Here is a 21,382-nt window from a genome sequence, read left to right as displayed (position 1 = left end):
TTTGAAATGGGTCTTCTTTTCTAGAGTTAGGAAACGTTTTCGCAATTTCTCCAATGCACTAAGTAAAACAAGAATGTTTTCGTTTAGACAATCGGGATCGATCCCTAAATTATGTATCCTTTTTCTTTTGTATCCTTGTAAGTCCTAAAAGCAGATTAAAATTATTTGCGTGTTCTTACAAATATATAGAATCAGAGCTGAAATCATTGTGAAAACATATCCATCAATGCTTCCATGAGTTCCTAATTTACAGTATTGTCGGCGGAGAATACATGCCAAAAAAAACATCATCCTAATGAGCAAGCGCATACCAACGTCTCGTGGGCGAGAATCGCTCAAAATATTATGCGCATAGCTTCTAAATATACCTATTACTGATTTCTTTTGTTCCATCAAAACTCATTTAAAGCGAAACATAAAACCGAGAATCAAAAAATAAAATAAAAAATATATATATTACCCTTCACAATTCAGGTGCACAATACAATAGAAATTAAGCCAAGGATTAATCGGGGTTATAAGGTGTCTGCCTGTGTTGTTTTATTATGACACGAAGCACGAAGGTTTTCCTGACCGTGAGAACATCCCAGACCCTATATAGCTCGGCAGTGGGGAATCGGAAAGGGAGACCGGCAGAAACAGAATAAGTACATTATTTTAACGTAACCCGAGAGTGGATGCTCGATATCAAATGTGCGAGAAATGTGTAAAGTCGTAGCCCTAATGTCTATAGAAATATGCTTAAGTGACTCTGTCCGTTTGTACATTGTTCCAGTATTCATTAAGTACTTTGAATCTTTGAATAGACTCAGTATTGCCGTAATAAATTTCCAAAACGACGAATATCTTACTTTTATCGACTCTAGGCCTACTATTTATCTACCTACCTATCTAAATGTTATAAGGATAAATCTTACAAAAATGATTCTTGGTTTGAAGATTATTAATAGGTAGTCAGACAATATAAAATTAATAGCATTTTTGTACAATTTTTTTTTATAATGAGGGATGCTTTTTAAGGAGTAATTGACTTTTTTAAGAAGTCTGGTATATCCATTTTAAGGTGCAACGCGAGTGAAGCCGACAGCAAAACCTAGTCTCTAATAAAAAAATCTTTCTTCCAACCTTTATAGGCCACCTAAAACTTTTTTATGGTTATTCTCCTAAGAGGTTGCTTGTTTACACAATGAGTTGCGAATTTGGAAACTTCGAAACAATGTAGTCATTTTGAGCCAATGGTTGTCCTGGGCCTCTGCGATGTGACGGCAGTCGAGATTATTTATTTAAAATGGCGGCAATAACGGTAATCTTCCAAGTTTTTGGTTTTTATTTTGTACCTATAAACTAACAATTAACCTAGAAATTAGCACGGCACTAAATAAATATACTCAAAACTGCCACGCGGTCTCGTGCTGGATGGGCGTCTTAAAGGCCACCTTCTATCAACGGGAGCGCGTGGTAAGTAACTTCCTACTTTTTTATATTTTTAAACCGGCAGACAGTGGTGACTGAGTTTGTTGCGGCGCTTCTTCTCAGCACTTGCCAAATGTTTGTCTCGAAGCGCTGGTAGGGCAAAAAAAGAATGAGACATGTATTATCTTAAGAGCATTTGACGATTTGCAAGTACTAATTTAATTAGTCTAAACAAATAAAGATAATTTTGATTTGATTTGATTTTGATTTGATTTAAAAAAAAAATAGATTCTGATACTAAGCAAAATAATGTGGATTGTAGTTAAGATCACACGAAAAAATGTAAAAGTCAATGAGTGTTCCTTTTAGCCTTTGTATGTCTCATTATCCTTTGCCATAGGCGCTTCGAGACTTGGAGTACCTACTTACCTAATGATAAGACTTTTTATTCTTTCATATAAAATATCAGCATGTCTGCAAATTAAGTAGCCCTACGGGGTAATACAAACTTTTATTCGCCCTGTAGTTTGGTCGGACTGTTAAAAAGTATGAATATGTATGGATGTTACGCACATTATACCGATTTGGTAACAGCCTATTCCACATACAAATTGGAAGCTGACTAAACCGCCTCTGTGGTCTAGTGGTAAGACCACCTGCTGCAGACGCAGAGGTCCCGGGTTCGATTCCCAGTGGGAACAGATTTTTCTGGTGGGTTTGGTTGGTGGTAAGACTTGTTCTAAGTTCGCCTGGCTAGCTACCTCCATCTTACCTAAGTCTGTCGCCATAACAACAATGTTAACAGCATTGTTGTGTTCCGGCAGTTAGAGGTAAGATCAGTTCCTCCGTGGTTGAGGATTCCGGGTGAAGCTCGCTTCCACCTTCGACCTGATCATCACTTACCATCAGGTGAGACACAGGCCAAGAGCTTCCTCGTTGTGGATAAAAAAAATCTATCGACCGACTAAAAGTCTGTAATCTGCACTTCGCGCAGATTCCTAGCAAGATTTTTATTTGTGAAAAAAAAATTTTTTTTTTCAAAACTACACAATTAACTCATACAATTGTTCAATGAAACTTATACTAAATAGAACATAGTCGGGCTTATGGCTACATAAGAGTACTACACTAGCCAAAACTACAGTTTCTGGTTGTTGTGGAGTGGGCAGCCGCGCCGGCGAGCCGCCCGCCCTCGCAGAATCGCTTTATTATTCATAAACCCCTGGGCGGCGTAGCGGGTGTGTAATGGACTGCGCTTAGGTGTGAAAATAATTAATTGTTTTCCATTCTATTGGTTTGTTTTCTGTTTCATTTAATCTTTTCGCCTTTTTCCTGTTTTGTTTCTTTTACCTGTTGTGAAAGCTTCATACTAAGCTATATGTTGATAGATATTTAAGTAAAACGCTGTAATTATTCACAATAGAATAACAAAATAATAAAGAAATTAAAGCTCTTTTTCTTGTTTACGTAAAACAGGCAAACAAAATTTATTACACTAGCATTTCATAGCATTAAAGCTATCATAATTGCAGTTATATGAATGTAGACAAACAGAATACGCCCATTACTGGAATTGGCAATAATAAATGCTACAGAATATATAAATAAGAACTCATAATATTTTAGCTATTTTATACAGCGTCGAGCTAAGCACATAACGGTATAAATGTACTATTTTTCGACTTAATAATAATAATAATATAACAAATCATTTATTTGCTCAGAAACATGGTAACAAAACGGTCGATAGAAAATGTCAAGTCCAACATGTTTTGTCCAGAATAGGCATGCAAATTTTGCAAAATTAGAATCTATTAATAATAATAATTAAGTAATAAATTAATTAAAAAATAAAATCAATGTCATTATAGGTACATAAATCAAATCAAAAGGGAAAGAAGATCAAAGAGAAAAATTAAAACAGTATTATTTTAGTAGTCAAATACGTATTACTGTGTTCAGTGCTCCTGTAATTGTATATTCCCATTTGGAATCGCTTTCTAAACACGGGCACATTAGTCATGCCGAAGCTCCGTGTTCGCTAAGAACTCGACAAAGCCAGAACGTCCCGTCAAACATAAACCAACAAAGGGAGTCGAATGCGCTAGATGTCACGAGAGATTAGACATTTAAATGTACTGCTTTTACCGTTTAATATAACCTTTTCTGTAACAAATGGTTTTGTTAGTTGATAAAGGTATCCTATAATTTATTTGTGTATTGTAATGTTTGGATGTCGTGGATAGATGACCGAATAAAGGTGCTGGATGCAACAGGCCAATGTAAAAATTATAGGGGGAGGCCTATGTTTAGCACTCACCGTCTTAAGGCTGAAATGATGATGATGTAGTGTTGTATTTTAATAATCCACCATTTGACGATAGTTCAGGTAGATATAAAACTACACATTTTTGGTGTAAAGTAGCGTATAGGTATACCAATGCAATCTATTACCAAAATACCTAATACTAAAATGCCGGACTGTTTACCTTGATGTTCTGTCCTCCGTATAACATTCTTTGGGAAAAATAGTAGGGAAAGCAGTTTCTATTTAACAGATTCAGCACCGTACAGTGCAATTATACAAAGTTAGATTTAATTTGTCAGGTTCGTTTTACAAAATCAAGGTATGCAAGCACTCGTATTATCTTAATTTAGAAGATATTAAGAGATTAATCTCTCCTTTGCTCACTTTGCAGCCAAGACAACTATTTCCCTGTTCAATTATAAATTCCCTCAACTCCGGAGGCGTCTTAACGCTTTATTAATAGACCATAATTAACAAGTGGATTTATAACAATGATTTCTCGAATTAACAAAGATCCTGATCTTCAGCTCTGTTTGATTTAATTAAAAAATTACGACCCTCTTTCTGATTAAAGGATTTTACATTTGAATTTTTATTAGATACCAGCCAGGATGGTTGCTTTAATGAAATAATATACTTTTTGATTTAAAATTTGGAAAAGCTTGAAATTTTCCTGTACGTAAAAACAATTTCAAATTCTAAAAACATCTGACGAATGCGACATGCGCTCTTATTTGGAATGTGCCGAAATTTTTGATGTAGGGACTGTTGATTAATAATAATCTGTTTCACTTCCAAGTTTCTATTTTCATCTTAGATTAAAATATTATTTTAAGCATAAAATAGGACTTTACAAATGTAATTTTAATAATAAGGTAAAAATAACCGTTGCTTGAGAATATTTACTTAGATTATAAATAGTTTAACGGAGCTGGTAGGTTCAGAAACAAGATTTAAGAATCACTAAGTAGTTCAAACTAGCTAGACACTTGTATTGTTATTTGTAACTGCAAAAAATCCACTCTTCACACAAGCACATATATACCTAATACTAATAATACCTGCCTTGTCTAGCATAATATGTAAATACAATTCTTACTGAATGAACCTAAATCAAAAGAAAGTTATGTAAAATTAATACCCCTGGCACCGGGCTTGGGTCGCTAATTCAATAAATCACCATCAACTTTGTCCTGCCTATTTAAAAATTCATATCACGATCAAATTTATTAAAAAGGGATACCTGTCATAAATTAGAAGATAATAAAATTGCACACGTGTGGAATTTTAAAATTGCCTAACAAGCTCCAAAATTATATTTAAAAATGGTTGGCTAAATTCATACACATTTTTTACTGTCGAAAATAATTATAATATAGTAAAATCCACTTCCAGCTCCAGCTTCACCTGAATTTCTCCAGCACCTTGTTTGCAGTCCTCATCCACTTGGCTCCGTTTAGTTTCTGGACATGGGTTTATTTTATTTATTTATTTTTTGCTGTTATCTGTGGGTACTCAGTGTATTCTTCTGTAAATGTTAATGATATTGATAGTAATTTCTTACTAATTTCTTACCAATTTTCTTTAATTTATTTGTGTAATAGTATTGCATTGCATTATTGTATGCTAGTAATCCGTAGTTGTTGCATAAAATTGGTTACAATGCTGGATGTTACTCACCTTCCCTTTCGTGTGATTGTAGTGCTGCGGATTGCTCTTAATTTGGTTTTATTATTTGGCACTGCTTTCTTGAAATATCCTTTAAATGTACCACATTTCATCAATTTACGTGGCAATTATTCTCACATCTCGTGCACATGTCGGTCGTTGACAGTACGTAAGTGACAGTTCTTTATTATTTTTTTTAATTCACTTTTTTTAATATATTTTTTTCTCCTCAATCACTTTTCTACCATTGATTTTAAATAACTTGAGGCCTTATGGTTATGGCCACATATCAATGGCAACAATTAGTTAAGTAAGGAATGGTGTTTTTTAATAATTAATTTGTATTTTAAATTAATTTATTTTATTTAAATGTGTTTTAATTATGTGATTAATAATTAAAATCTAAATTTATTGTAATTTATTATTATTGTAATTTATAATTAATGTAAAATGAATTTATTTTTATTGTTTAATTTAATTTTTATGGTGCTTTTTTGTTTGTTTTCTCTTTTTCTATTGCGGCCCCCCTGCTGCGTTCTCCCTGCTGCCGGACTTGTGGACTCCTTTCTCCTCTTGCATCTCCGTCAGCAGGGGTACGCCGTGACAACAGAGGGCCCCCGCTGAAAATCAGTTTCAAGACAAGACCGCCAGGGGTCTTGATCTACGCTGAGCGGGTGCCTTTTTGTCAGAGGGGCACAAGCAGTTAATTGTCCACTTGTTTATTTCTCTCTGTTTTATTCTATGTCTTACCTGTTTGTATACCTTTCTTGCAAATAAAAAGTTTTCTATTCTATTCTATTCTAAAAATAAAGGGATTATGGAGATAACTAAAATAAATTTTTGGTCTGAACTTTCGCTTTAATTAAAGGCTCCATTTAATTAAAGACCCTGTAAGAGGCTATTTCTACCATTATTTCTGAGTTACGAAAGGTTCCGGGCCTTTTTATCTGCAAACACAGTAAGCACAGGTATTTTATTAACATGACTTGTAATGTTGTAATTTGTTTCGCACAAATAAGTACTATTACTTATTTGCTTATTTTTATTATTTACATCTCGTATTTACTTACGGAACTGTTTCCGTTAACCCCTCCTACTAAGCTACTGTGATGAACCACACAGTAATCCAGCGGCGGCGGGGTTCGAACCATCCTCCCTCGGACTTCGAGTCTTATTGCCTAAGCCTAGTTGCTGACCACCGACTTTTTGTCAGCCGACAGTTGGATCGGGCTGTTAATCTGCATGGACATGGTGTGAAAGTGCGCATATTGCACAGATTGGCATACAAATCAAATCAAATCAAATCAAATCAAATCAAATCAAATCAAATCAAATCAAATCAAATCAAATCAAATCAAATCAAATCAAATCAAATCAAATCAAATCAAATCAAATCAAATCAAATCAAATCAAATCAAATCAAATCAAATCAAATCAAATCAAATCAAATCAAATCAAATCAAATCAAATCAAATCAAATCAAATCAAATCAAATCAAATCAAATCAAATCAAATCAAATCAAATCAAATCAAATCAAATCAAATCAAATCAAATCAAATCAAATCAAATCAAATCAAATCAAATCAAATCAAATCAAATCAAATCAAATCAAATCAAATCAAATCAAATCAAATCAAATCAAATCAAATCAAATCAAATCAAATCAAATCAAATCAAATCAAATCAAATCAAATCAAATCCAATTTCTATATTTATTCCAACTATCGGCCAACTGAAAGTCGGTCGTCTGCGCCAAAGGTTCAAATATTTAAACTAAGTTTTGGTGACTGTTCCAGATAATCCTGCTGGTGAAGGCGCTAGACGCGTACAACATCACGTACTTCACGGTGACGGCGCAGATCGTGTCGCACGTGCTGGCTTACATGAACAGCTGCGTCAACCCCGTGCTGTACGCCTTCCTCTCGGAGAACTTCCGCGTGGCCTTCAGGAAGGTAGGTCACAGTCAAAACGAATGGAGGTGTTCCTTGAAGCACACTTAAACTACGATTCCAAGCGCACCTTTTAGTTGCGCTAATTTGCGTCAGCGCGCCTATTAGTTGCTCTAAGTTGCGTCAGCGTACCTTTTAGTTGCACTTAATTACGTCAGCGTACCTTTTAAGTATGCTAAGTAGCGTCAGCGCACTTCTAGTTGCTCTATGTCGCGTCATGCACTAATCCTGCTGGTGAAGGTGCTGGACGCGTACAACATCACGTACTTCAAGTTTGATTCGCACTTAGCCAGCTTTATATCATTTTGTTACGTGATCGAATCAGAAATTAGAAGATGCTAGGAGAACCAAAGTAACGAAATAGCCCGCAAAATTTCCAAACTTAAGTGGCAGTGGGCGGGGCACATAGCTCGTAGAACCGATGACCGCTGGGGCAGAAAAGTTCTTGTGTGGCGACCACGAACCATAAGACGTAGAGGATTATTTTACACCATTTAGTATTCAACTTGAAGATCTCACTTTGACATGATCGTTATCATAACCACATTAAAAATTATGCTCATCGTAACAAAGATTTACATAAATTAAAATATATTAATCTTGGCTCACTTGCGTGAGACGCTCCATGTATTTTAATTCCCTGTCGTAATTACAGAGTCGTTATTTCACCCACGTAACTTAGAGGGAATAAAACACAGACAATCTATATATATAAAAGAAAGTCGTGTTAGTTACTCCACTTATAACTCAAGAACGGCTGTACCGATTTACCTGAAAATTGTCAGGGAGGTAGTTTAGAGCCAGGAGAAGGACATAGGATACTTTTTATCCCGTTCGAAATAAAAAAAGTCTGCTTATTTATTGCCATTAAGGCGGAGCAAAGTTCGCCGGGTCAGCTAGTTAATAATATTGTGAGACGTTATAGGTAAGTACTTAGTTTTTCCAACAAAAGCTAATTCTAGTATCTTTTTCAAAGCTGTCGTACCTATATGGAGTGTATGCTGTGGTCAAAATTTCCAATATTTCATATTTACTTATTATAGCAAATACAAATATAGATTTGCTGCTAAATTTTGTTGTAAAATAGCTGGAAGTAAATGCTGATAAAACGAAAGTGCAAGAGTTTCTCATACGAGTATATGTATTAGCCATCGTTACATAACAATCATAAAACTAATTATTTAACAGACCCCATAGACTAAAACGCTGTCTATAAACGATATCAAAGTGAAATCCATATCGAACACAAAAACGTGCTGTGTTCCAAAATTGGAATGTTTCCGGGAAACTTTTCCAATTTTTCTGGCAATAAGAATCTTCCTCAGACGTCAATGAATTTGAAGGAAAAATGTTTTGCGCCGAGCAACACATTTAGCAATTCATTTTTATATAAATCATCTCATTGACAAGTTAATATTACGAGCTAGTCTAATCATAAAGAAACAACAATGTATTTTATATAAACATCCGTATTCACAAACGATGCTTGCTTAAGTGAAGCAGCAATCAACAGTATTGAAAAGAGCTCTGTGATTGATTCGTGTCTGATCCTGTACGTCCACGCGCACTGTGAGACCTCATAGTAATGTTTGTGGATACGGGCGTAAGAGTGAGTATAATGAGTTTTAAAAATGCACAGTCCTTGACAACTCAGAAAAAAAATGTCAATGGCATGTCTGCAAAATCAAGCCTTACCTATCTTTTCTCTCATCAATGTATGAATGAACATTGAATAAAAGTTAAAGTTAATGAAATATAAAGGAGATGAATCGCTTGCGGCCACTGTTTATTACGCCGTAATATTTCAAACTTCTTTTATATTAGAAACTCTATACTGAATCACAAATAAACGGGATCCCTTTTACAGCCGCTAAAAATAACCTTTTGATCTTGGAGTGAAGATTTGTATATAAATTATGATTGAAAGCACGATGACGTGAGAGGATCTCTCTCGTCACGTAAATACACGTTTTTCAATAGTTTCGAAGTATTGTACTTGGATTGAAATGAAAAAATAAATACGTACCGCTCCATCGGCTTACACGGTCACGCACACGTATGTTTGAATTCTGAACATTTATGTACCAGTAAGAGTAGGTAGGTACTTATAATTTAATTTTGAAACTGTACAAGCAGCAGTGTCTGGGACTTTTTAAAATTTACGGTGATGGCGCCTAAATCTTTTTAAAAGGGTCTACGTTAATTCAAGTTTGATTTTAACGTATGGTATCTACTTCATCTACCCGTCGTTGTAGTAGGCTAATAATTGAAGGTCTAATAATACTCAGAGTTATCTCAAGATGTCTAAAGAAGTTATTTCACTGACGTGTTATTACTTACCAGCACAAAGAAGTATAAAGTCGTTACTCCAAAAGCGGCGAATATTCACGTAAGTGGAAAAGTGGCAAATGCTTGCAAAGTGGCAGTTTCGTTCGCAATCGACGCGAACCGATGAGTCGACAAATTGCGTAGGTTTGAATGGGGTTTAATCCGGATCGAGAAGTGACGTCACTGAATAATTAACATACATTAAGCTCCTACTTGACACCCCGAAACGGTTTATTTCACTTTGTTCACCTGGGTGAAGAAAGTGAAAACCATTTCATCCCCCCGAAACACCCCACAAAGTTCTTTGAAATCAAATCAAATCAAAAAGTCTTTATTTACTCACACAGACATTGAAAACATGCAGGAGATGTTTACACTGTTTAATTATTTAATTTAGACAATATCAGTGTGAGTCTGATGCCTATGCTAGGTATCGAATACCTGTGAAAAGAAAACTGATTGTTACTCTTTTGTGTAGCAAGCTGGAACTTCTTACAATCTATACTGATTTGCTATAACTATATTGTTACTTCACAGAACTGTTAACTACAAATGGGAACTACTGTATCTATGCATCCTATACTCCATTTGCAAAAATTACAATGTAGGTACTTATACATATCAGTGTTGTTTACCTAGTGTAGATAGGCGCTTACCAATATTAAACTGAAATTGGTTTAGCGCCCTTACATTTTCAAGTTCAATTGCGGATTTTGCCTTATTGCCATTTCAAAAAAATAGTAATTTGCATTGAACAAATTACGTGCGTACTAAGTAAATAATATGCTTGTATCACGAGTGGGCTCACCACAATAGTCGAGCGGCGCGCCGCAGCGGCAGGGTTCGAACCCGCGTTCCTCGGATGACACGCCAGTCCGACCCCTTTACCGTTCGGCTATTGTGGCTTCGAGAAATGGGCTTGCGACTATACTCTATTTTCACACAGCATTATGTCGAACACAACATAAGTAGTACTTAAAAATACCTAGGTACTCATTTAACGCTAACATTGAAACCCGAGCAAAGAACGATACAGACGCCTACGTATTTTTATTATAAAGACTAACAAATTAATTTCTTTACAGGTAATAGGAATTCTCAACATTTTATTAAAACATATTTCGAACATTTTGTATTCTCTCGTTGAAAATTGAAATTCTCTACATTCTTATCATTTCGTGAAAGCTTTGGCATTCGAGACGAAGCATAACTTCCATATTTGTTGCTCAAATTCTAATCTTTAGATTATTTTTCACTCTGTTGAATTTGCTAAATACAACAACTCAAGAATGTGGTGCCTAAGTGATAAGAACCCGAAATAATTCCATGAAAGTGGCTTTGGTAGCTGATTGGGCTATCTTTGGGAACGAAACGTATGTGTGTAATCTGGCACTCACGCGTCGATGGGTTTTGTAAGTCCCTGATATGGCCCGGCCCAGTTGTGATGCGATGCGATGCGATACGACCAATTGTTTCGTGAAATCATTGTCCTTAGTATCTTAATTATGGAGCTTTTTCAATTCGCCTTCCATTCCATAATAGGAACACAAATAATGTGATCACTTAGTTGTCTTTCTATCAGAACCCTTTTTCTCGGGAACAGATCAATTTAAGAGCGCAAGGGAATCAAAACATATTGGGTGCTTCTCGTTGGCCTAGAATCATGAAATTTGGAAGCAAAGTCTTACAGCACGTGAAGAAAAAAACCCAAAAACTTTGAAATTCATCACATCACACTGCGATTACAGTCATTCGCAGTTAAATAACAATTCGTTTTCAAGTACCTTAATTTCATTTTTCTAACTATGGTTATCCTTACTCTGTCCAGAGTAAAATAAAAAAAAGACTTAAAAAATGTTCACCAAAAAATTATAATTCCTTTATTCGTACACGTGCTGGGTATTCATGTAAAATAGTCTATCCACATATTTTACTAAAGAAGTGCTCGTGTTTTGGGGTTAAATGTAGTAACGAGTAGGCCTGAAAAGCTATTAACGTAAAAGTTACCAAAATGTTGAAGCAGCCTAATTGATCTCAACGTACGATCCCTTTTATTTATTTCTTATTAAATGTTGGTCCCTTGAGACAAGCTTACATTTAACCTTCGTCGCCACTTTGACAAGTTCGTTGTACCGAATCTGGGGGCACGGCAGTGCCCCCACCAAGTCGAGCAAAAAAGCGGCACGGCCGTACCATCCTTTTCTCGAAGCAATTCAGGCCATTTTCGTAACTTCGTTGTGGATAAAACTAGAAGGCTGAATTTTCATTAGCTATGCAGGCATTGTAAAGACACGGTATATTTAAAATTTCATTCAATTTGAACCAGTAGTTTAAGAATTATAACGGGTCAAAGTTACTTAATTTTGTCACTCACTGACTCACTGACTGACTCACCGATCATCAAAACTCTAAGGCACTTCTAGCAGACCTAGAAGCTTCAAATTTGGAATATAAGTAGTGTTTGGTGTATGAATCAAGGAAAAACTAAAATATTTGGGGGCACGGTAGTGCAACCGCCAAGTCGAGTAAAATTTTTCAATTTCGGTCCAGTTTTCTAGATACATAACTGCTGTCTACAAAATACAAAAAGAAATGAGATTTGGGGGCACGGTAGTGCAACCGCCAAGTCGAGTAAAATTTTTCAATTTCGGTCCAGTTTTCTAGATACATAACTGCTGTCTACAAAATACAAAAAGAAATGAGATCCCATCAAAAACAATACTTGTCAAAAAAACCAAGTCTCGCAACTCAGTTGTTCTACGGTAAAAAGTTGTGAGATCCATGTAATACCAAGTCCAGGCCAGGAAATCTTTAACGTTTTACATAAATATATTGACTTGGCCATCGCATGAAAACACGTGTAAATTAAATTATTTAGTGCGATGGCCAAGTCAATAATTTATGTAAAACGTTAAAGATTTCCTGGCCTGGACTTGGTATTACATGGATCTCACAACTTTTTACCGTAGAACAACTGAGTTGCGAGACTTGGTTTTTTTGACAAGTATTGTTTTGATGGGATAACTTTAACATGTACAGTCAGCACATCATACTGTACAATTTTGATGCAAAATAGCATCTAATACGAGACTGGATAAAGGCGCAATTACACTATGCGCGAAGTTAATCGAATCAGATAGTGTAAACAAGGAGTTCCATTTGTCTCGCCGTGTGTCACACATACTTACTTCCGTGCGCGTATTCGCGTGTCTATTCGGCCAAATTGGCGCATAGTGTAACTGTGCAATATATCCAGTTTTCTGGTTGATATACTTTTGTCTGTTCATAAATTTCGTCATCGACTCATAAAAAATTTGGCTGAAACTGAAAGTGCTGTCCTGTTGATTACTTTTATTAGGGTAATTCATTAATTAAATGAAAAAAGAGCTTTGATGAAAACAGTTCAAGGAAGCCGTTTCAGATTAAACAAAACAAAAGAGAAGTTGAACAAAATTAGTTAATTTTTTCTTGGATTTTAAACTCATATTGCAATGATAGAATATTAATGTTGCCACATTTTATTTGCTGAACAAAAAGCTTTCTTTTCAACAAAAATACCAGGTTTCAGAACTATAAAGGACATCATCCACGTTTCATATATTTTTGGTCCAAAATCAAAAGTGTCGGCCAACAAAAAAAAGTGCTGTATCCTGACAGAATACGTCCGCCTTAGCATTTGTTACTATGGCACCAAAGCTGTAGCACCACTGTGCGTCGAGTATTTGAGATCTAAAATTCATCGACGATTCATACATTTTTTGTTCAAAATCAAAAATGTCGGCCAATAAAAAAAAAGTGCTGTATTCTGACAGAATACGTCCGCCTTAGCATTTGTTACTATGACACCAAAGCTGTAGCACCACTGTGCGTAGTAGTATTTGAGATCAAAGTCAGTCGTTTCATATATTTTTAGAACTCAAATACCACGATGCACAGTGGTGCTACAGCTTTGGTGCCATAGTAATAAATGCTAAGGCGGACGTATTCTATCAGAATACAGCACTTTTATTTTTTGGCCGGCACTTTTGATTTTGGACCAAAATGGATGATGTCCTTTACCTTATTCGAGTATAAATAAGCAGTTATGCAAATACTCATACATATTGCTTTGTTTCACACAATAATAACATGCCCTTATTGCACGCGTTTCCTTTACGGGACCCCAGAGGACAACCGCTGCTCGACAGTTGAAACAGTCCAACCGATTACGCAACGATGTTGTTGTTTTCCTCCATACCTCTATATTATCTATATTTTAAGTTAATATAAAATCACTTTCCTTGAAACTTTTTTTGTTTTGTGAAGGAGAGCATTTATTTGTAACAGAACAACGAGCTGCTCTATGAAATGATCTGGTGTTAGAGTCAGTGTCACCCTTTTACGAACCAAATGTCGTACATTTCACTTGTTTTGTACCATTCGTAAGATCGTTATATTACATAGAAATGCTTTAGTCTATACTCACCTTTATACAAACCTAGGGCCAGTATTAAGTAACGGCATTATTTAAATATCATATAATACTCAAAATTAGTTCTCGGCTATGACCATCAAAATATTGAAATCCAACTATGTATACCTAAGCATGAATCTATTCTTTACTTGAGTTTATGAACGAGTTCTGAGCTTCGTTACCTACATAATAATGAAAAGCCCATGTTAAAATATCCTAAAAAAACATAGCCTGTAGACTAATAATAATAAATAGGCTTCGATTTCAACGAATCGAATAACCGTTTGTTGGTCTGCCTGTCTCTCTTTATTAGGAGAATATACAGGGTGGAAACGATAAGTGATCTCACTCGATTATTTCTAAACTATACAAGATATCGAAAAACTGGTTACTGGTCCTGAAAGTGCTTCACGAGCTCTATCCAACGGTACCAATAATAGGTTACAAAATAAACTGAATCTATCTGAAAATTCAATGTTTCCAGCTTCCATACATTTAGTAAAACCACATAATATTAAAAACTATTCAAGATATCCAAAAACTGGTTACTGATTCTGAAAGTGCTCCACGAGTTCTATCCAACGGTACCAATAATAAGTTATAAAATAAACTGGATCTATCCGAAAATTCAATGTTTCTAGCTTCCATACATTTACTACTGCCACAGTCATGGCATTCATGTCTTGATAATATTATAGCAAGTAAAGCCTAAAACCAATGTTTTCCATTAATAATTTTAAATAAGAATGCAATTTACGAGTTAATTTGAAGTGTTTATATGATTTAAAATAAAAAAACAACACTTCTTATATTGTGTGCCTGGCATAGTGGCATACATTTAGTATGGAGGCTGAAAACATTGACTTTTCGGATAGATCCAGTTAATTCTGTAACCTATTAGAAAGAAAGAAAGAAAGAAAGAAAGAAAGATACATTTATTACAGTGGACATCACACAAATACAGGCAATTACATAGACATGACAGTGGCACATAATAATAAAAGAAGAAAAAATAAAAACAAGAGTAAACTGAGCAGTGCCACCCATTCACCAACCAGATGCCCACTGCAACGGGACCCCACTCAGCATATGCCGTGGCCCACGGTGACGAAGGCCACGGCGCTGGTTTTCAGTGTGCCCCATGCCGAGTGAGGGTCACGGACCATTGGTAAAATAAAATAAAAAATAAAAAAGCTGCACAAAATTGTCTAGATAAACATACATAAATAGTAATATTAGTGCACAGATAAATACAAAAGGCGGGAAATCGGTAAGGATGATATGACTACGTTTATTAAGAATACTAATGAAAAGAATACTAATAAAAAGATAAAACTGTTTGTATAGGTGTGTCTGATATCGTTTGAAAGAGCTCGTGAAGCACTTTCAGGATCAGTAATCAGTTTTTCGATATCTTGTGTAGTTTAGAAATAATCGAATGAGATCACTTATCGTTTCCACCCTGTATACAGTCGCCAACTAATTCTGGATTCTAGTTGGCATTCATGTTTATTTTAGTCTGGCTCAGATAATAGCCCATGTTTTTCTTGTTAAAGAAAAATATTACAATATTTTAGAGACGCAGGTTACTTATAGGTTTTTCGATAGAGAATATTCAAACTAGTAGCTTACTACGCAGCAAAATTAGGACAGAATAATATTATTTTCATATTTATGATTATTTTGTGTGCTGAAAGCTACATTACACTTTAGTTTTCTTTTCATTAAGTTTCAAAATTTGAATCCTAATGAAAAGATGATAAAGATTTTAAGTGTAATTTTAAATTCAAATTCCACTTTATCTATACTTATAATAAATCTGTAGAGAGGTCAATTCTGTACATGAAATATATTTTCAAAATAACTATCAGGGGGTGATTAGTGATCGATACTGATGCCAAAAATGCAATCAGTAAAATCTTTGTCTGTCTGTCTGTCTGTCTGTCTGTCCGTCTGTATGTTCCTTATAGAAACAAAAACTACTCGACGGATTTTAACGAAACTTGGTACAATTATTCTTCATACTCCTGGGCAGGTTATAGTATACTTAGGAATTCCCACGGGAACAGGAATTAGCGGGAAAATCCTTTTGTATGAAAAATCTAAACCGCTTAAGTTAGACGCTTGAAATTTCGCATGTAGGTACCTTAGTAAACTTAAAGCTTAGTTACAACAAGTAATTCCCGAAATTCCCACGGGAACGGAAATTCGCGGGAAAATCCTTTTGTATGAAAAATCTAAACCGCTTAAGTTAGACGCTTGAAATTTGGCATGCAGGTACCTTAGTAAACTTAAAGCATAGTTACAACAGGATATTGCAAAATTCCCACGGCAATGGGAGTTAGCGGGAAAAAATATTTGTATGAAAAAATCTAATCCGCGTAAGATAGATGAAGGGGGTAAAACGGGATCCACGCGTACGAAGTCGCGGGCGGCATCTAGTTATGAATAATATGTTTACGTTAGTTTCGGTTTGTCACAGAACTTTCTACTACGGGACTATTCCCACCTCTCGTTCCCACCACTGCAACTCCTGTGTAGCCAGGATCTACAGCTTGACCGCCACAAAAACCCAACCAATGAAGGTCAAGTTTGTCCCGGGGGAAAGTTAAACTGTCATTGGACCCGCAACGAAATTAATCAGAAGAACATAGGAGGAGTTCGAAATTAAGGTTCGACTTCCCTCCATTGCAAAGCGGATGACAGGTGACAAACAAAGGTTTAAAACCTTTAAGAAAAAGATTATGCACCACGGACAATAAATTAAATTAAGGGGGCCTATCTTATGAGCAATTAGCAACTACTAAGAACTTTCTACTAGTGAAATTTTCAAAATAGCTTCCGTAGTTTAGTTTAGTTTAGATTACCTACTTCTTAGAAACAAACTTACAAACTAATACCTCTAAAAGTTAGTAAGATTCATTCAATAAAAGATTATTAATTAATATTTTGTCACTCTTCGTTCAGAGAAAATTGAATGGAGCCCTTCTTTTATTATAATACGACACCGTATAAGGGCGCCCGAACGCGCCCTCCAGACGTATTGTATGTAATAACATTGTACCTGTTGTACTCGTAATGTAACGCTCTTACACCCGCTTAACACGAGCCTTAGACCGAATTAGACCCTTTATAATTATTTTGGAATGTTCCCGAAATATTAGGAATTAATATTACAGACTTCTATAGTACCTACTTGTAATTACTATACTAGATAAGAATGTGTTATACTTATACCTACTCGCCAATTAAATAGGGTTTTCAATTATTGTAAAGGTATTGAGACGCAATTTAAATTATTTGCATGAAAATTTATGTCACGCCTTAATGTGTAGGTTTAAAATACAATATTATATTCTCGTGAAACAATTTTAATCTATATGGATAGAATAATGGGGTCTATTGATCCGCGTGTTCATTAGAACATCTAACCTATGATGATCTATGATCTATGATCATCAGCTTAAAAATTAACAGCAAGGTTGCGACATCTCTTACTACAACTCCTACGAAAACGATATACGAATATAGTGTATTAATGACATATTTTTGTTCCCAGGTGATGTACTGCCCGCCTCCCTACAACGACGGCATGTCAGGGCGCCCTCAACCGACGAAGACCACTCGAACGGGCAACGGCAACTCCTGCCACGACATCGTCTGAGACTCGGTCCGCAGTCGCACGCGCAACGACCAAGCGACCATCGTCTAAACCTCGCAAAACGATATTGTCCATCTCTCTCACTCATATGACGAGAGGCAGAGATGAAAGTAAATGTCGGTTTGCAGAACACGGTCGGTTGGACACACAATTGACGAGGTGGCTTTTGAGTTTTTTACTTTTTATAAGGTAATATAGTGCGTTATGTTTGACAATATTGTCAATATCTCCTCTATGACGCACCAAATATTATAATTATTTGGACCACGTTTATTGCATTTTTTATATTTTTTCTATAATTGCCACAATGGCATTTAAATGTCACCTCTAAAATTGTATGTCTATTACTAAATGCGCATGTGGCTACTCGAATCTTGACTTTATGTGTATAGTGACAAAAGCTGATGTTGTTTAAACTTAACTTTTAAGAGTGAACGAGCAAACTTTGTAGAAATAGCATTGATACATTATGTAAACATACAGAAAATTACCTTATGTATAAAATATAAAAGCTAGTTGCTCGCAAGGGTACTAATCATTTGGATGCAAGGTTTATATAAAATTATGAGTGATACAATGAATATATTCGTACTGCTACTGAAACCAGTATAAAGTTAGATTCTCTATATAAACATGTTTATAAAAACTTAGGTAATATCTATAATAATAAAATCTTATAAACAACACTGAAAATACCAATATTTATCTGAATACTTAGCAAAAGCCAAAGAATCTAATTTCCAAAGAAATAGAACTCATTTTCTTTTAACTGTAAGATAACTTATCGTATGCGGGTCCTGAAACTTAAGCCTAAGAGCCTTCTAGGGACTTAGTAAAATTGGAAAAAGAATTTTGTGAATATAATTGTAATCGAAGTTTAATAATAGGTTCTTAAAAACGTACGATCTTTGAACCGAACGCGATAGATACGTGTAGATAGCTTTTAATAGTTCAAAAATGTATATAAGTACAATCAATATAAAGTTCAATACAATTTTTAATGTAAATTTTGTAAATAAACGCGAAAATTTCTCGCGGACTCTATGTTTTGAGCCCAAATATGGAGTGCGACGATTAATTTTCATGATGTAAATAATTTTTGTGATAAGTCAATGTAATTTAGTTCACGTCGTAGACAGATTAGTTAAACATCGAACTAAAGTCAAGTAAATAAGCTAGATTATAGAGTTTATAACTTAGGTTATGTAGTTTCAAGTTTGAATCGAAGAGGCAAGCTTATGTGTCAAGTTGAGAACTTGTAAAGTTTTGTAATTCATTTTTGTGATCCGACATCTGTTGAAATAACTTAGGTATGTAATTAAGATGTCTACTTGTATGTTATCCGATGTGATTTATATAGGTTGCTTTAATGAATAAATATAACTTAAATGTTTTGATATATGATTCGTCTTATTCAATACTTTATGGTATCTATACCTGGATGCAGGCCGCTACCAACCGTGCGATGTGGAAGTCATTGGGGGAGGCCTATGTTCAGCAGTGGACGTGTGGACGTCCTGTGGCTGAAATGATGACGATAATGATGGTATAGATACCTGCTGATGAAACATAACTTAGATGTGTAATGTTATTGTTTACTTAACAAAGTTGATATAAAGAATACGACTAGGTCCTCCTCATCCTTACTTATAAGTTTTAAAGCTGTTTTTTTATTTGTTTTGTATCAATTTGTGTTATTTTGTGTTATTTAAATATAAAAAATGTTTTTGTTTTATTTTCGTACAAAAAAGTAACCAATTCAAAATCTCTGAGGTTGAGAATTTCGGGTGAAGCTCGCTTTCACCTTCGGCCTGATTATCACTTACCATCAGGTGAGATACAGGCCAAGAGCTTAAAAAAAAATCTCATTTTAAACTCAAAATTAATGTTGATTTTATAATTTTCAATTTTTAAAAAACATCCTAGCTTAAACTTAACTAGGTACTAACGTAACTTAGGAAAAAAATTAGCTCAATATGTTGAAAATACTCGATATTTTCAAGTACAAAATCATATTCGATATTTTTATAAATATATTTAAGTAGCATTTAAAATTCAAAACCCCCAATAACTTTTAAACAAGTTAAGTAATTACATAAGTATCCTTAACCCTACTAATTAAGAAAAGGGTCTAATGGAATTATTGGGTTAAACATTTCGGAACAAATTACGGAGTTGCACCGTTTTGACGGAATAAAAAATAAGGCTTTTATTTTAAAGTTTAAGTCACAGTAAATAAATAAATAAATAAATAAAAAAAATTATTTGTTTCAAAAGTTTACATGTACACAAAGTAAGGCACTGGTTCCCACACTAGGATTCCCTGTGTTGTGGGATCCAGTCTCTTTCATCTGATTATGTTAATACATTAAGTTTTTAGTACAAAGTTAAAGAGAAGAAGCAATGGAATGTGTTAGCCGAGTGTAATTTGAAATAGTTGTTGTGTATGTGTGTTTGTGTTGCTGGTTGTGTGAATCCTACTAATATTATAAATGCGAGAGTTCAGATGTTTGGATGTCTGGGTGTTAGTCACTCTTTCACGAACGGACTTTGCTGAAACTTTACAGTATTATTGTTTATAACCCAGAATAGCATATTAAAGGCTATAATTTATGACGATCTGTGACAAACGAAAACAAAAGCTAGTGTTATGTAATTATGAATTCTGTATGCGTGTAATCTAGGTTATATAACCATTTGGTGAGTACATTTTTACATTTACGCCTTGTTAGTTGTACCACATCCAGTAAGGTATTGATTCTATTGTAGATAAGTGGCCCCTTGAAGGTAAATGATCTTTTCCCAAACATTAGCTTGCAGGTTTCCTTTTTCCACTTCGTTTTCCTCTGTGACCTTTGGCTTTTTTGGATTGTGCATAATGAGGTTTTGTGGTATTTAAGCGTGACGGCAAGTATATACAGCTGCCGCACTCTCATCAGTCCTGTTTCCTTATAGAGAGTGTCAGTACAGTATCTTATTCGCTTTTGGTACATCACTTTTAGAATAGCTCGCTGCGCACGTTCAGCTTTTATGAAGTATGTTTTACAGGCAGCTCCCCATGACACTACGCAATAATTTAGAACTGACTGGCATAGGGTAAGATATAGTGTTTTCAGCAATTGCGTGTCAGAGATGGAACGCATTTTCCTGAAGATATGCATTAGCTTTCGAACTCTAGAGCTCAAGTAGTCAAGCTGTTTTGTCCAGGTCAGATGTTGATCTATGTAGACACCCAAGTATTTTATGTAGTTCATCTGTTCAAACGTAGGACAGTTACAGGCACCTGTATTTCTACATGTATGGAGCTTTATTGATACCTGGCTAGTAGGAGCTGTGCGTTTGGTGACGCTGAAGTTGACCACTTTGGTTTTATCCAGGTTCAAAGTGAGCAGATTATGACTAAGCCAGTTAGCAACTGTTTGCATACCCGATTCCGCCGCGTTGTGGGCGTCCTTCCATGTATTGCCATGGAAAAGAATGGCGGTGTCATCCGCGTAGGCAAAGATTTCTGCATTGTCAAGCTTAAGCGCGCAAAGACCGTTGATATAGATAATGAAGAGAGTCGGGCCGAGAACGCTGCCCTGGGGAACTCCGTATTTGG

General features: G+C 35.3%; 1 protein-coding gene across 1 annotated transcript in view; it reads left to right on the top strand.

Annotated features, from left to right (window-relative positions):
* Nucleotides 1-18,065, top strand: part of LOC135074351 (allatostatin-A receptor) — a 153,682-nt gene extending 135,617 nt beyond the window's left edge. Inside the window, exons 5-6 of the mRNA XM_063968606.1 lie at nt 7,187-7,342; nt 17,680-18,065. Coding sequence (XP_063824676.1) covers nt 7,187-7,342; nt 17,680-17,784 — 261 coding nt within the window. The 3' untranslated portion in view covers nt 17,785-18,065. The remainder of the gene's footprint in view (nt 1-7,186; nt 7,343-17,679) is intronic.
* The last annotated feature ends 3,317 nt before the right edge of the window (nt 18,066-21,382 follow it).

This window comes from Ostrinia nubilalis, chromosome 9 (assembly GCF_963855985.1).
Source record: "Ostrinia nubilalis chromosome 9, ilOstNubi1.1, whole genome shotgun sequence".
Classification (NCBI taxonomy): domain Eukaryota; kingdom Metazoa; phylum Arthropoda; class Insecta; order Lepidoptera; family Crambidae; genus Ostrinia; species Ostrinia nubilalis.
Note: the sequence above shows the minus strand (reverse complement) of the source record. Positions and strands in the feature narration are given on the sequence as shown.